General features: G+C 48.0%; 1 protein-coding gene across 2 annotated transcripts in view; it reads right to left on the bottom strand.

Annotated features, from left to right (window-relative positions):
- LOC135811821 (transmembrane channel-like protein 7) overlaps window positions 1-12,356 on the bottom strand; it is a 30,486-nt gene extending 18,130 nt beyond the window's left edge. Inside the window, exons 1-7 of one of the 2 annotated variants that reach the window (XM_065325067.1) lie at window positions 11,796-12,356; window positions 8,859-8,939; window positions 7,199-7,364; window positions 6,368-6,493; window positions 5,225-5,279; window positions 2,599-2,680; window positions 371-477 (exon numbers count right to left, since the gene is read on the bottom strand). In XM_065325067.1, the coding sequence (XP_065181139.1) occupies window positions 371-477; window positions 2,599-2,680; window positions 5,225-5,279; window positions 6,368-6,493; window positions 7,199-7,364; window positions 8,859-8,939; window positions 11,796-11,976 (798 nt within the window). In that variant the 5' untranslated portion in view covers window positions 11,977-12,356. The remainder of the gene's footprint in view (window positions 1-370; window positions 478-2,598; window positions 2,681-5,224; window positions 5,280-6,367; window positions 6,494-7,198; window positions 7,365-8,858; window positions 8,940-11,795) is intronic. The other variant, XM_065325068.1, reaches the window with a different exon arrangement.
- Window positions 12,357-17,500: the final 5,144 nt, after the last annotated feature.

Raw genomic sequence — 17,500 nt, 5'->3', positions numbered from 1 at the left:
TGTGGCACTGTGTGCAGTTCAGTCAGAGCTAACGTTAATTACGCACCACGAGAGTGCTGCACCACAAAGACCCTTTCGCAGCGTCGGCAAAATTTTACCACTTGTCGTTGTTTTTTCGTATTTTTAGAGTCGAAGAACAAACAGGCAAATCTGCCTAATTACAGGATATCGACTTGTCAGCTTTCACAGCTTAAGGAGCTCCCCCTTCCTCTCGCTCTTAAAGAGCTCCCCCTTCCTCTCGCTCTCTACACGGCAGAAAGCACAGATCACGCTGGAGGAAGTCTAGTTCAGGATTTCACCAGCGCGTGATGGGAAACCATGGATGGGTTTGAAATGTGCCACCCATGATGTCCATCCATGTGCTGTTTACCTGCGGAATGAAGATGAAGCTGATGACTAACAGCGAGAGGAGAAGATTGAGAAAGACCAGCCAGCGTAGGAAGAGGAAATACGACACGACTCCGGTACCGAATCGACCTACAGAAGACAAAACGCACAAACACACATGATGCACACATTAGGGAGGGGGGGGGGGAGGCGAATGGGGGGGGGGGGGGAGGGGGGAAGCGGGGGGGGGGGGGGGGGAGTCCTGTAAAATAAACAGATTCTAAGTGACCAGTTTTCCCTCTTAGTTTCCAAGGAAACCAAAGTGCAAGTCAATGAGCCCATATCCAAGCTCTTGATAAGAGGAAGTTTTGCCAAGTTTCTTTACTGGCTTCTCATCAGGCATGCACATAAAATGGAAATGCTCGCCCTTTTCCGCCTTTTTAGGGCATAATTATTGAAAGAAAATCCTTTGATTCCTTTCCTTCCTTTTTTGGAAATCTACACTCGAAACCTTTATCCACAGTCAGGGACCACCCAAAAGTGCTCGCCTCTTATGCCTTTTTAGGAATTTTCAAAGGAACCTCCTGTCCTCCTTTTTTCGGTGGTCCAGGGGAAATATCTGCATTTTTTCTTCTGTTTAGATGCATTGTATAATTATGAAGATGGAGGCGAGAGCAGTAAGCATTACACGTGTGTAGGGCTCCATGCTCTCAGTTTGTGTAGATTGAAGCACAGCGAGGGCATCACACAGCTGCATCGTTCGACCTCAGGGAGGACTGCAACCACCACTCATTTTTTGTATCATGGGTTCGTGGCATTATTATGACCTCAATATCCAGCAGGACACTAGCTTGATAGCCTCTCTTTGGTGACGGTATACTGGCCTTATATGGCGCTCTTCACTCACACGCTTACTCTGGTTTGTTGTACAATCATGTTGAAAGGTCAACATTTCGTTTTTAACCCTTTACCGATTTAGGTATTTGTACAGAAAAAACCGACCGTCATTGTTCATGCCGTTACTTATTTATTTTTCACTTTTATTATGTGCAACATAGGGTGATTCTGAAAGTAAAAACCCTCAGGCATGTGATCCAACAACTTTCAATTCCAGAAAACGGAAAAAATTCACTATTGAGCACATGAACTTTGGGTTTATTGCAGATCGGGCAAACTGTTGCAATGTGCCAGGTAACAATCAAAAGAAATCAGATTCTTGCACTGGAGTGGCATCCTCAGGCTGGTTCGTTCTCTGGGTGGAATGCAGGAGTGTTACCAGTCACAGCAGTATCAGCATTGTCTCACGTGTTGCAAATATCGACTAGTGCAGCCTACACTGCTGGCTCTACCTGTGCACCACGACCTCTACCGCGACCACGGCCGATTTCACGGCCGTGTCCTCTCCCTCTGCCACGTCTCCCTACACCAGTTGTAGCACTTATCTCAACGGCACTGTCGTCTGTGATATCCATGTCACTCTCGCTGGCGCTGCTTTCACTCAACATATCGTCGCTGTCGTCGTCAGAAAAAAATAATTTCAACAGAATCTTCTGGCTCCACCAACTCATCTTCGCTGGATGAGGCGGCAACAGGGTCGTCAGGAAGGGTCTCCAGAAGCAAAAGAGCTTGCTCGGCGTCCATGGTTTGCACAGCAGGGCAGTCGCGAGGCCAGCTCAAGCGAAAGTCGAAAACATCTTACCCCAAAGAGCATTTTTCAAGTTGCGATTTCCGCAATTTTTTATATTGCATTACACAAAAAATGTGTTGGCAACCTCTGCGCGTACATCTTGGCTATCAGTAGGGGAAATCCCTGCTCTCTGCGGTGAACCAGTCTAGCGCTGTGCGCATAGAAGTCATCGACCGCGAGCGATCAAAATATGTACGCACAAACGGTAAAGAGTTAACCTCTATCGCCCAGAGAAAGGCGAAATTATTTTTCTAGGCAAGAACCTTTGGGCGGTTTCTATCCGCGACTGCAGACGTTGCAAGTGAAATTCAGCTGTGTGTGTGTACACACTCGTTGCTCGCCCTACATAACACTATCCAAGCGTCTCGAGGGTGTTGAGAGCCTGCACCGGTCCAGACGCCACTTGTGATATTCGCCATGCCCATTGTGCATTGCCAAATATGGAAGGTATGAGTAATGCATGTGAGTACACTGGGATCAGGAATGCACTGTTCAACACCCCCAGACGAGCATGCCCAGGTGGCTGTGAGGGGTGTTTATGGTACAAATTACGTCATTGCGCAGTGGGCTTATGTCACACTTACCTTCAATCCGCTTCATGGTGCCACGCCACAAGCCCAAGTGGTAGAAGAAGTTGGCCATCGACTCCTTCAGTAGTTTCCATTTCTACACAACACCAAGACAGAGTCACATTTGCAAACACATATACACCACCAGCAATGAGTATCGCAAAGAAAGGGCAACGCTGTTGATGGTCTGCCATAGATAGAAGTACAACGCATCCACTAGCCACCTGACATGGATTCAATACGACACGCGGCTTTGCCCTGGAATTCACCGGTGACTACTGGTGGCAAGCGGAGCAAAAGAGAACGAAATGGCTGACAGCAGTGCAACATAAGCTATGCAAGGTGTGAATGTGTTAGACAAGGTGCCAGCTAATCGGCTATAAAAGGTAAAGTTCGAACATCCGCGCTACCACCGGCTAAACAATTGTGTTGAGAAGCGCAACCAGCTTAGGAAACTTTCGCTCATGCCAGGCTGCCACCATGCCTGGTATACCAGGGTGGCAGATGCAGCGCCTAACGGTGAGGGTGAGGTGGTAACTCTCACAACCAATGCCCGACAAGGAGGGCATTTTAAGTACCTGTAAAGAGAGTGCATGAAGTGCCAAGGCTTTAAAGTACCTGTAAAGAGAGTGCATGAAGTGCCAAGGCCAAGACAAGCAGCACGCTCTACTCCTACACACTTTCAAGCCGGTGAGGATGACGTGACCGCTGCCGCTGTCGACGGCACGGCGCTCCAGTCGGCGGGAAATCGGCGCTCGGTGTTTGCACAGTGACGGCGATAAGACTATCAGCTCAACTTCCCGCGTGCTGTTGCTACTGCTGCTGCTGCTGGGTTGCATTCTGCTTCACACTGTGAATAGGTGGACTGTCAGCCACTAGGCCTAGGGGTCCAGTTCCCAATGAGCTACTGTGAATAGTGTGCAAACTGGACTCGCACATGGCGCTAGAGTGTAGTACAACACAAGCCAGCAACACACCACCACGCCATGGCCAGCAGCAACTCCACACTCCACGAGGCACTGTACTAGCTGTGTGCTCTTAGACTTCAGGGTTAGGAATGACTTTATTCTGAGATCTTACTCTGCTTATAGAAGGCCCTAACCAATCAGAGGTAGACCCCCCAGGGATTTCTGGGAAGACTTCATAGTACTACCAAGAATAGCACACACACACTAAATACATATAAGGAGAAAGGCCCTGGGGCATATCACAGGGATTTGATTGCCAAATATGAACTTCCCATACAACAACGTGAAGATCATTATCACCACTACCAAATATAGACCCACAACAAATGTAGATCATTACCCAAATATAGATGAACAATAATAGATCATCACCTAGTAATAGACATACAACATAACCCCCCCCCCCCCCCCCCTGCCAATTTAAGTCATGCCCACATGACTTGAAACGCAAAGAAAAATCGTAAGCGTGCAGCAGCGCAAAGTAAATCTACCACAACGAAAACGATGAAGAACAACAGAACGACAACCAAATGCAAACAATACAGCAACAAGCAACGAACTCAAGAGAAGCAAGATCGGTCAACACAGTGAGCAGGACAACAAAAAGACGAAAAACAAAAAGGACAACACACAATCGGCGATGCCAGACACATCCACTGGCCTCTGGCGAGCCACGGGCACACGCTCCAAGCGGTATCTGCCGTACCGGGCTCCAGTCTATCTGCATTGGCCACCTTTTCATTGGGCAGATCTGCCCGTTTGGTTTGCGAATTAAAATAAAAAATAAACACAACAACAGTCCACAGCTTGTGTCGGTCCACCACCTCCTCTGCCTCCTTTTACACCACCTTGACTTTCCCACCAGCTCCTCTCTTGATCATCTTCTCAGTTCTCACGCTTGCAAATCTTTATTCTCCCGATCGCTTGCAGTACAGGTTGACGACGACAAACAGAATCATCCTCTGCGTCCCGGTTTTCGGCAGCACGTTGCAACGGAATCACAGCCATTCCGTTCCCCGGGACGCAGGACACAAAGGACAAGCTAGTTTGTTTTACATTATTATTGGGGATACTTCCCTACGTCTTCAGCCTTCATCTTTCTGCCTTGCTCCTTCCGCCATCTGTTTCCACTTTCTTCCTTCTGGCCACCGCTGCCACCAATGTTGTCCCCACTCTCCGAGGCACTGTCTGCTCTTAGTCTTCAGGGTTAGGAATGACTTTATTCTGAAGTCTTACTCTGCTTATAGAAGGCCCTAACCAATCAGAGGTAGACCCCCCAGGGATTTCTGGGAAGACTTCATAGTACTACCAAGAATAGCATACACACTAAATACATATAAGGAGAAAGGCCCTGGGGCATAGCACAGGGATACGATTGCCAAATATGAACTTCCTATACAACTACGTGAAGATCATAATCACCACTACCAAATATAGACCTACTACAACTATAGAGGTTATGCGATAACGTCAAATCCGTCATATATAGGAGCCAGTTGGGGTGGCAAAATGCCCAAAGCGGGCACAGACACCCCTTATATAGAAGAATTTGGGGTGGCAATGACGTGTATCGCATAACCTCTATAGATCATTGCCCGAAATAACGATGAACAATTATAGGTCATCACCCACTGGCCCAGCACAACACGTTCTTCACTCCCTGCAGCACTTACCAAGCCTATTTGCCACTTGACTTGGCGATACGCTGACACGCGCTGGCCAGCCGGCCTAACATAGAGCACAGGGCACACAGCACACAGAATTGGCCATTCCTGCCACATATTTGCTAAAACACAGTGACTAAGTTTTTCCAAGTCAAAAAATGACGACGTAAATGGCAGCAAGTAGGTGAGACATTCTTCCTTATTGGGTCTTGGCAGATATGTAGGGTTGCATTGGATAATGCTCTTAAAATATTAGCATCTCAGATTCATCTCCTCTTGCTACATTTGGAAGACCTGGATCTTATTTTTGGAATTTTATAAGTAGAGGATATAAGGCCACACATTTTTATTTCTATGTTTCTCGTCACCCGCGCGCATACGATTCAGGAGTCTGGAAGAAAAAAAGAAAAAAAAACTGTGCTGCAGTGACTGTGCATGTGGGGACCAGCACACTCATGCACATGTACATAATTTGGCCTGGCCTGCGCGACACATGATGCAAGGACGGCATTTTTTTTGCGCAATCTAGCTGCAAATGCACAGATTGTGACAGAAGCTCCAACCACATACTAGTACTATTACTAGTTGCTAACTATGGATGCTATTTTGCATGGTGTATTGGTGGATTTTAGTGTGAACAAAGGTCTAATAAGCTTTTTTTGTTTTTCGGTCATTTTTTTTTCCACCTCTCGCAGACGTTTTTAGATTTTCAGGTGACGAGAAATATAGAAATAAAAACGTGTGGCCTAACCCAAGTCAGAGGGTTATACCGGCTGAATATAAATCCCGACTGCGATAGCAGGAGGGATTTATATTGAGGGTACGGTATAACCCGGCTCCGAGGGTCATATCCTACTTATGCCAGGTACCCCTACGCATTTCCAGAACAACGAACCTTGTTTGGAGATCTCCTAGATCCTGCAGTGTATGACCATGTTCTGCTGGTTATCAGTTGTAGAGAAAGAATGGTAAAGCAAGATCAGAAGGAGATTCCTCCGTGGATGTTTGGCATAAGATTTCCTTTCAGTTCCAGTGCATATTGTAGCATATTGTCTCGTGAGCGGTGTAGAAGTCAACTAGCTGTTCGGAGATTGAGAAGATAGGTAGAGAGATAGAGAGAGGTACAGTTAAGTTAAAGATTCTTCTCCTTACCTAGTTGGCCTTCTGCGCATGGACTGCCTGTGAGCATGAGCAGATGACGCTGAGCGGCCGGCTTCCCTCAGGCTGGGCAAGACGTCGTCAACCTCATCTTCAACAAACTGCGGTGATTCGCGCCCACTAAGTACAAAGAAGGGAGGGAGTAGAGAGAGAGATGGATAGAGAGAGAGATATAGAGAGAGGCAGAGAGACAGATTGTATGGATGGACAGACACACAGACCAAGGGAGGATAAGCAGGGGAAAAAGGAGAAGACAAAAACAGCGAGTTTTACCGCAAGATTGCGCCGGGGGGTAGACAGGAAAATCAAATCAACTGACATAGCAGATATGAGGTCTGGAATTGGATCCCTTTCAATTCTGGAGAAACAGGTCTACAAAGGCAGGTCTTGCTTCCACGCAGCACACAGTAGCAAGCCGGTAGCGCCAATCCAATACATGCCCACAGTGCTGCGTTAGTCAAGATTGCACCCTGCACCATGTCATAGTCCACGTGTTCACCGGTCTAGGGCTGCACAGCACCTGTCAAGTACTGGAATAACACGATCGGATTTCATTGAGCAGCACCGTACATGCATTCCATCGAGAAGAGGATGCTGCTTTATAGTTTAGGACAATAGATATGCCAAATAATACGCTGTGAGATTAGGAAGGGCACCGCATACAATTTTACTACAATGTGTACACGGTAGGCCCTGAGCTCTGCAGGAGCACAAGTCACAGGTACTTCAAACTAACCGCACAACTTTGAACTTTGTAAGCAACTACTCTGCAACGCCCTCCCAAGTCTAGCTGCGCGTTATTCGGCATATCGTCTATTCGCTTACTTGCTGTTTATCTGCGGCCGAGTCATGGATCTGTGCACGGTCTGGCGTCGGCGAATGGTTGCCGCGGTGCTGGCCTGCTCTCGCCGACTGGGCAGCTCGTGCATGAACTCACAGCCCTCCACCATGCCACCACCGGCGCGGCCCGACATGCTGCGGGTCATGCCAACTGGCGTACCACAACAACAGCAGCAGCAACAGCAGAAGCCACAGCAACAGCAGCAGCAGCAGTAACAGCAGCAGCAGCAGCAGCAGCAACAGCAGTAGCCACAGCAGCAGCAGCACGAATAGCATCACTTTCTTTGAGTGAAAAGTTTGAATACAATGCACGAAAAGTACTGATGGTAGTATTGGAAGTAGATGCAAAGCACACTGATGGCAAGAACAAATAAGGAGGTCTCTTTCCTTTCATACCGCATATTCTCTATTATAAGCGCAGGTCTCCATTACTAGCACAGTCTCTAATACTAGCACACTGTGAGCACCTTTCGAAACATTATAAGCACAGTCTCTATTATTAGCACGGTCTTGGTGGAAATCAATGCGGGATGCATGATATCTAGCATGTATTTCTTCTTGCTCTGTACGGATGTATTGGTTGAAAAATATAAGCACGGTCTCCAATATAAGCACGGGGTAGAGGGCTGTTGAAAAAATATAAGCACAGCGCTTATAATAGAGAATATACAGTAATTGTTTTCGCATCGTTTCCATCACTTGACATTGTTAAATAAAGTACCTCAATGTCACTTCAGCTTGTCCTTCTTGTTGCGATACTCAGGCGCGTGCACCGCGTCGTTTTCTTGGAGCCCGGAAACCACCTTTTTTTATGAAGTGCATTCTGCAAACACTCAAATATTTCGTAACTCGGCTTTCCCTGAACGGAATTGAGTAATCGAAAGGTCTATTCGCATTAGAAAGTTCTCAGCTGTCGACTACAACAGATCCGAAGTCGATCCAAGGTCGAATAGTGGAGCTACGGCACTCGACAGGTATTCTACGTCCCAGTGCGGGATTCACAGAAGCTTTTTTGCGATGCGACACGCGATTGCAAATTTTCACTTCCGCACTTGGGTGGCAATCATATTATTTGTCATAAATATTTTCCTCTATTGCACGACAGTCCAGACATGCATAGACATGTTTGACGTCAGGAACAGGTCTTCAGCGGTCAGCTACAAAAGAAAGGAGCGCTCTACGATGAACACTACAAAAATACCATGGATCCTAGCGAATTGTCTCAAATTCCGGTTGCGCGTGTCTTCCCAGGGCTATAGACTAGCGCCACTGCGGACTCAGACAGTGACATGGATTGACCTGCTTCTTTGACTCACTTACTAGCAAGAGTATCTGAATCTTCCTTCACTACTTCGAACTACGTGTATAACGTCGGCTAGCCTATCCATTTATCCTATGTCAGGAAAATGCCTTTGTACTACATTTGTTTTGATGGCTCGGTGGGACTGGCAGCCTTTCTTTCAGTGTGTAATGCGTGTAATACTGCTGAATCTGCAGGTACATGTACATGTAGCTTATTGCAAAATGGCGGTCGAATTTTTTTGGAAACCACCTTTTTTGACCCGGTGCACGCGCCTGATACTAATAACTGTTATTGTATGTCTTGTGATAAGTTGGAGACCAAGATAATCAATCCTAGTCTTACGTTGTGATTGCTGACCATGCGATTGGTTAGGCGGTTGCTGGTGACCAGGTACTGGGGGGTAGTACTGCTCATCTTCATAGTCTAAACAACGACACACACACGCACATGTGCACACACACACACACACACATACACACACGCACACACACACGTGTACATATGCAACACACATACACATACACACACGCATACGTACACACACACACACACACACACACACACCAAACACACAGGGCACAACACAGCATATGAGGATGCCGTACCTTGGGCATAAATGGCAGGTAAACCAAATGGTAGAATTGAAAATATAAAAAATAGGGTACAGTTAACAAAACAAAACAGGGGTAGCTGTGCAAGTTCCGAAAGTTGACGCAGATGGGTTTTTTGAGGCCTGAATTTAGTTCTCTCGGTTCAGACAACATGACATGACGTGACCACCGCTCTTCCATGCACTCATCAATACGTCTGATGTGCTCTACGCTGTGCACTGTGCTCGGGGACTGGGCCGGTAACATTGCTTGGCCGAGTGCTGCAATTGAACGGGTTGCGGAACATTTCGGTTTGGCGGATGCAAATAGTCAGAACCGGCCCTCAGTTTATCAGCCAGATGAGTTAGCTCACCTGGTTTAGAAAAGCCAATGTTGGCGGAATTTACGTTTCGGACGGACTTTTCCATGCATTTTACTATGCCCGACTATCTTTGGTACAACCTGACTGAATTTTCGACTCCTGGTTCTTTTTCTTTTCCACCCTCATACCTACGTGGTGAGGAAGATTTGCAAAAACCAAGAAAAACACAAAAAACAACAAAAAATCAGCGCAGAATATATGGTCACCGGTGATTTCTTATCTACCACTTTTCATTCGAAACACCGAAAAAGTTATTTTTCGCTTTCAGAAGAACACGATGCACTGTACAAGCAGACCATTTAGTCAGTGAATAATGTTGTCCTGCTCCAAAGAAAGTGAATTATCCAATTTTCAGTAGGAAAACTCGATATACGAAAAGGTCTAAAATTCAGCTCCCGACAAACATGTCTGCTTATACTAGTCTGTATCAGATGCAGTATCTGACGCTGTATCCGGTCTCGGTACGTTCGAACGGCTGTCAGTGGTGGTATGCAAGCATCTTATCAAGTTTTAAAATGTACAGGTAGAGCATAGGCTTCAGTATGTAGCTAACGATCGCTGGGTTGGGCAAACATACTCTCGTCTACACCCCTGTGAGCACACTGCTAAAAATGACCAGAAATGAGCGTTACGTTGACATTTCACCGTGCCCCAATTTAGACGATCAATTCAACTGATCTAACTGGGATGGGCTAGCTCAGAGACGGCTCAAGCTTTGACTGCCCATGGACCTCCTGCAGGAGATCGCGGAGAGGGCTTTTCTCATGCACATCAGGGAATCCTGGCTTCTTAACAGGACCGGCGGAAGCAGTTTTGGATTGGTCCGGCCATGCCACGGCCGTTCGTACCTTGTGTATGAGGTGGTGGGTATACATGACCCTCTCAGCAGTTACAGGCGCGTGCTCGGCGATGGGCACGGGGGGCACGTGCACCCCCCAAATATTTCAATCTGGGTAATTGCAATTGTAATGTATGCAAATATGCTCTAAAATTCAAGAAAGGTTGCAAACAAATTGCAGAAAATTGCCGGGGGGGGGGGGCTCCCCTCGGCTCCCGTGCACCCCCCTAGTTGGGGGGCCGACCACGCCCCTGAGTTAACACATGGTGGTCGTCAAAGAGGTGGTCCTGCCATGGCCTGACCAACTGGACCGGTTCTAGCCTAGGCAAACTGCAAAAGTTCATACTAGTGCCTGAAGCGAAGTGCGTCGTTTCGACGGGGGGAGGGGGGGGGGGAGGGGGATAGGAAGTTCTACATGTTCCATGCAACTCGTAATCGGGGTCAAGGCGGCTGGCCCCAAATGCGGCCCAGATTGCGATGCCATGTACAGACATGCATAAATCGGCCCTGTCCAAGGGCGAACTGTGGGCCGCCTGGAAGCACAACACCAATTCAACTTTTTGCCCATGTTGTCTCCCTATACCAGGGCTCCCAGGTGCTGCGTTTCTGCCTTCTCAAACCAGAGCAGTAGCCCGCTAGTAATCAATGCCAGCATGCAGTTGAGTGCAAATAAACTACAGCACAATAATTCAATAGGACATTGTCTTGTCATGATCTTAGATTTTGTTTGTGTTAGATAGGTACTGGGGGTCTCCATTTACTTGGAGCATGGACGGTGCAAGTACCACTCCAGTTGTGATGGCTTGAAGCGGTGTATGCGCTTCCGTCTGTGTCAACCACTGTGAGTAGTGTTACTCAGCAGGGACGCAACTCTTGCTGAGCAGCGGACAATGGAACCACGTGCTCGCACGAGCGTCTTTACCCCGGCGGCGTGTTTCCACGCTGTCAAACTAGTAATGGAAAAAACGGCGAAGGCGAGAAGGCAGGCAGTGTTCCGGTGTGCACTCGCATTATCAGCAGGTGACACGAACAGGTCGAGCAGTACCAGACGCAACGACCAATTATTAATAATTTAGTATTTTTGATTTTACTGATCAAGAGTTCTGTTTGTTCGAGTGTGTTTTGTTTACCGTACGCCGCTCACGGAACGTGAACAAGCGCTTCTGCAACAAACACTATAACTTTCTGATCGCTTGGTCACAACATGAACGAAGTAAGTAATTTTGTTGATTTAGAAATCGGAATACATCGCATTATAGGAGGGATAATTACTGGTGACTTCGAAGTAGGGCAATCGAATTATCCCGACATAGATACGACGAGCGTTCTCGCTGATGAGTACATCAAGGTAGTCACGCACACACACCCCCAGAAAATTAATTGCACCTAAAAGTAAAAGCCTAGTAAAAGGCTAAAAGCTAGAAATGCCAGAGCAGCTAGAAAAGCTCCAGGTTTCCCAGCGGACTCACCCGGAATCACACAGCACTCACCAGGATCGACATAGCCAGGACCCTGGCCGTTGTAGTCGTTGCGAATGTGCTCGTCTGCCACGCCGAAGTTCGCCATCTCGACGTCGTCTCTGACCATGCGATCGGAGCTCCGCTGACTCGGCGGGAACATGTTCGCCTGCCAGTCGCCTTGGTCCGTCATTCTTCCACTTCGCTAGTCAACAGTGCGCCCCTACCCTGCAGACAAGTCACTGCAGCCACCACTAAAGGGAGACTGGATTTTTCGTGAAGGTTCAGGCTCACCCACGCCGCGATTGCTTGGCCCCACTCACTCAGCACAATATCAAAACTCTCAACATCTCAGCCAGCGTGGTTCTTGATTGTTGGCCACCGGAACGAAAGGGTGACAAAATAAAAATTGATGCGAACTCCCATCAGGAAACACTCCCTGCACTCGTGAGCCTAATGTCTAAAGATGCGGCAATCAGCACCAGCCTCCAGTGCATCTCGCTGCGACTCGTACCAGAACTCAGCAGGAGGCTGGACACGTCTACACGGACGGTCCACCTAGCTAGATACAGCCGCTGACGTAGACTGGTAGAGTAGCGTGAGTTGGAGGTAGGTCTACTACTACACTTGTAGGTGTGTGCTGACATTGACAAACGAGCTACGTGCAAACAAAGCCAAGTCAATGATAAATTCGCTAGTCGAGAGATAAAGATTTGACCCATTCCAAGGCTGTCGTCGTGCACACACAATTATTAATTTTTTTGTCGACTGAGTCACTGACTCAGTGACTGCATGCAGACTACGACTGACTCCGTAGACGATAGACTGACTGACTGACTGTAGTGTCAGTGACTGACTGGCTCTGTGGATAGTCTGTACTAGTCTGTAGTGTGGTCTAGCGTAGACTACTGTTAGTACAGGTTTTGTTGACTTGTGGCTTGTGCAGGGCAGATGCAGAGGTGTAAGTGATAGACCTGCATGATACAGCGTAGCCCTGTTGTCACCACTTGCCTCGACAGATCGCCACATGCCATGGCACATGCACACCACACTCTGACCTTCAAGCCAGGCTGTGTTCACTGTTCAGCCAGGCTCCACGTGAGTGCGATGGTGATTGCGATCTCAACTAATAACCAGTGATAACTGTTACTTCAAGACGAGGGCTACTAAGTACTACTACTACTAGGGCCAAGGCAAGTGCCAAGATAAGCCTGGCACAAACACTAGAATTAGTAACTATTAAAGGGGTCGTCCGTATTTTTCGAAAAATTAAAAAATCCGTCCTCAGGCAAAAAGAGAGTGGGTGGTCAAGAGTGCTGGCGGAATTAATTTTTTTGATTTTTCGTACTTTTTTTTTTTGCTCCAGTGACTTTCATACACTTGTTGCACTGATTATAGCTGACTGTGTACTGTACTGTAGACGTAGTGTAGGATCGATTGTCGCTAACACCAGTATCTACTATGATATACAGGACTTTCATGTAGTTGTAGGACGGTGCATGCATGGCCGGGACGTCGGTAGACCTAATACTCACTGTACTTAGCTACTAGTACTTGACACAGGTGCAGTCAGAAAACATGGGGTCAGGAGTTCTTATTTTTCGAGCTGGGCATGCCGGCATCGGTAATCCAAAAATTAATGGGAAAAAATGAGGGGTGGGTGGGTGGGTCAGAGACAATTTTGCACGAGGACGGATTTTTTAATTTTTCGAAAATTACGGACGACCCCTAATACGAATAGTAGAAATAAAAGAGACTGATTTCGTTCCAGCCTAGCGCCTTGGCCCTGGTATGGAGTATCGAGTACCGCATCCTGCGGCATCGTGCGCACTCACACGGCCGGCCAGCTACTACATGTACATGCGGTGACGCTCTTGCCCTGGTGCCTGATGAGTGATGGCCTGATTGGCCTGCCCGTGGAGGCCCAGGCGGAGGAGTAGACCTGGTACCAGGCCAGAGGCAGGGGCAGTGCTAGACGCTGAGCTGAGCGGAGTGCGAGACGCTAGACTACTGAGTACTGTCCCAGTTGATCTGTAGTAGTAGTACCAGGGAGTAGTAAAATACAGGGAGGTGACACGAGCATGTACGGCCAGTTTGACGATTGCCTCAGCACCGTTTTCACCCGGCGGGTGAGATTGGGGTACTATAGTTACCGAAGTGTGTAGACACGCGCGCGGATCAGGATTCTCTTGATCAGGGAGTAGTAAAATACCTACCGTCAAAGGGACTCATACTGCAGCCAAGAGTACATAACCCCCCAGAGTGTGCAACTCCACTATGGGTGCTGTCCCGACAGAATTTCAAGTTGACGTCATTTTGATGATGCAATGCGCACTGTACACGGATTATCAGACGAATCCATAACCTGTGGTTGACCGAAGCCGATCGATCCTGTACAAATTGTTGCAAAGAAAAACGTGTGATGCGTTGACACCCGTACACATGTTGTAAATCACTGGTGCAAGGAGCATTGCGTCATAAATAATGACGTCAACTTGAAATTCTGTCGGGACAGCAGGGTATGTGGGAGTTGCACACTCTGGGGGGTTATGTACTCTTGCTGCAGCCCGTAGAAACTCAGCGCTGAGAATTTCTAACAATTGTCTGCCTTCACAAAGTTTGGTAGTCGACCAAACTACCACTATGTCAGGATAGAAGTCCAGCAAGAGTGGTATCACTTTGAGAGATATCCCCTGCGTGCCGTAGATTTTTCCTGTATCGATACAAGCTGTTTACGACGACGTAGCCCGCATTTCAATCCTTGACAAACTTAGGAACATTTCATTCCGAAAAGTGAACTCCCGAATCTCTAGCATACCATAATATGAAATGCTCATCATCACAAAGAAGGTAGAGAAGTACTGGTTGATCACAACTGAGGAGAAATTAGTGCCGATCATGTGGTGTCCTAGAGATTTTTTCGACTTCGAAATCGGTGCACTCGCTTTTCATCTCCAATCGTACACGTATTGTTCTCAAGGAAATCACCTTCGTTCTATTGCTCCATGCCGTCGATCGGGACGAATTTCGGAAGGGTGGTACCTTTCCATATGACGATGACACAGATGTATCACAAGAGCAAAACAAATGCTGTTCCATGAGATGGATAGACCTTTTCACGGAATTAGTTCTTCAACAAATACTCAAGATTGATTCAGCAGATCATCTTTTTTTGCGAAAGAAAAAAAAACAAGCGCGAGGCACCCATCAAAAATCACGATTAGTGGCGTGTCACCTCCCTGTATTTTACTACTCCCTGGTAGTACTAACTACAAAAATGATCCAACGTCAGATTGGCTGGTGAAGGTTTCAGATGAGAATGTGGAAGCCGTGCGCCTCTGGAGGTGGTGTGTGAGTACCAAAATAATGACGGTTTCTGCCGAGTAGATCTACATGTGTACCTGCTGGGCGAGTTGAATGTGCAGGCGGACTGGCGGACCATTGGTCGAGGCTGAATTTCGACTCGGAATGGAAGTTGAGCCCTCTGGTATTCCGTGGTTTGCTCCAGTGCATATCACCAGTGCCGGAAGTCGATCTGTTTGCCTCTCTCGGGTCACGACACAGTTGCCTCGCTATGTCAGCTGGCAACTGGACTCGTTTGCGTGGAGGATCGATGCGTTCACTCTCAGTTGGTCCGACCTCCGCGGTAACGCATTTCCTCCATTCAGTCTGATATCGCGCCGTCTGCGAAAGGTGGCGCGGGAGGAGGTGTCCATGTGTCTAATGATCACACCGATGTGGCGGGGTGCTCCCCGATTTCCTCAGCTGTTGGACCTGTGTGTGGAGACTCCCATACTCCTCCCTCACAGTCCGGAGCTCTGGACGAATGCCCTCGGCGAGCCATATCCACTGGCACGGGCACTGGTGGTGGCACAACAGCTACGGCGCTGCAATTCCATGCTCAAGACAGTACTTCAAATCGCCTTTGTATTAATTGATTTCTGCCAATTGGCTAGGGGTGTGCGGATAATGCTCGAAACGGTGGCAGATTCTGCTCGAAAAGCAGTGAAATCGGCAGAACCATACAAACCTTATGGCGGGCAATTCCTCGAATTCAGCTCCATTTCTTTATCCACATACCAAACATGCATGAAACTTACCAGAAAAAGTACCGAATTCTGCCAAATTTTCTGCCGGCATTATCCGCATATGCCTACAATTGGCGCACAACCTCCTCCTGCTTGCCCTTTTTCGGCGGTAAAATCGGAGGGATAGCCATGGCTAAGCGCCGGAGTAAGCGGTGTGGTGGGTGGGACTGTTACATGTACGCTCTTTCTGCGGGACAAGCAAGTTCAATTTCCTGAGCTTCAACGCTCGCAGCTTGTTCAACAAAATGGACGAGATTGCGCAGGTAGCCATAGAAAAGAGACCCAGTCTTATCGCCATATGTGAAACTTGGGCAAACCCCCTAGAGCCAGACTCTCTATACGAACTCCCCGACTACTCCCTTTATAGGCATGATCGGCAGCACTGTAGAGGCGGAGGAGTCGCCGTGTATGTTCACTCATCCATCCCACACAAACACAAAACAAACATCACGATGAGCAACTTCGAATCACTCTGGCTCGAACTTGACCTACCGAATGTATCACTTACAGTCGGATGCTCCTACCGTCCTCCAAACACAGATCCCTACACATTCTGCCAACAACTGGAGCCCTGTCTAGGTCTCTGCAACATGAACTCTCCGTTTCTATTGGTAGGAGATATGAACGCAAAGCACACTTCATGGCTTCCCACTGATATCACTGATAGAGCTGGCGACCTGCTGAGCTACCTACTAGACACTGCAGGATTAAACCAGCACGTGTCTTTTCCGACCTGTATTTCCAGAGGCAACTTGAAGTCCTGCCTCGACGTTGTCATCTCCAACGTACCAGAAGAAGACTTATCTGTCACATCGTATCCCCCTGTCGGAGCGTCAGATCATGTACTCGTCGGAGGACATGGGTCCCTTGCATGCCCACCACAAGCACCAACACCCCAGCAAAACGTCGAAGCTTGGCGCTGGAACTGGGACCCTGATCGCGTCGTCGCACTGAAAGAAGCCCTGAGCTCAATGCAGCTTTTGCCACCAGCTAAGGAAATCCCGCAGTTATCAATGACAGACCTCTGGTCGCATTGGCATGACTCGCTTATCAACACAGCACACTTGTACTGTACTAACTTCGCACCACGACGTACACACCAGACATGCCCAGGTCGTCGACCATGGATGACTCAACAGCTTCTTTGCAGCATTAAACTCAAGCATCAGCTCTACCGTCAGTATCTCAGAACTCGCAGCGCCGAGAACTGGCTCACATTCGTTACTCAACGCAATAGGACCACAACACTACTGAGAGAAGCTAAATCCGCCTTCGTATCCACTACCGCGCAAGGCAACGTAACTGGTGTCCCACAGCGAAACCTGTACAAGTTAATGAAATCACTGCGGTCGTCCCCGAAAAAGGAGCTTCCACCTATTTCAGCGAACGAAACAGTGGCTAGATCAGATGGAGAAAAGGCGGAAGCGTTTAACAATTTTTTCATTTCGGAAAGCCAGAAGTCCGTCTCCGGACCAACTGAAGCCGCGCCAGAGATTGGCGTGTCGCGCATCATCGGGAGCGAACTGAAGGAAATCGTCACCACCCAGGAGGAGGTCAGAAAACTCCTTTCCGCTCTTGATTTCCGGAAGTCGGCTGGGTACGATGGCATCCCAACGAAATTGCTCAAGA

Source organism: Sycon ciliatum, chromosome 3 (genome assembly GCF_964019385.1).
Source record: "Sycon ciliatum chromosome 3, ocSycCili1.1, whole genome shotgun sequence".
In the NCBI taxonomy this organism is placed as follows: domain Eukaryota; kingdom Metazoa; phylum Porifera; class Calcarea; order Leucosolenida; family Sycettidae; genus Sycon; species Sycon ciliatum.
The sequence above is the reverse complement of the archived record's forward strand: the minus strand, read 5'-3'. Positions and strand labels throughout refer to the sequence as shown.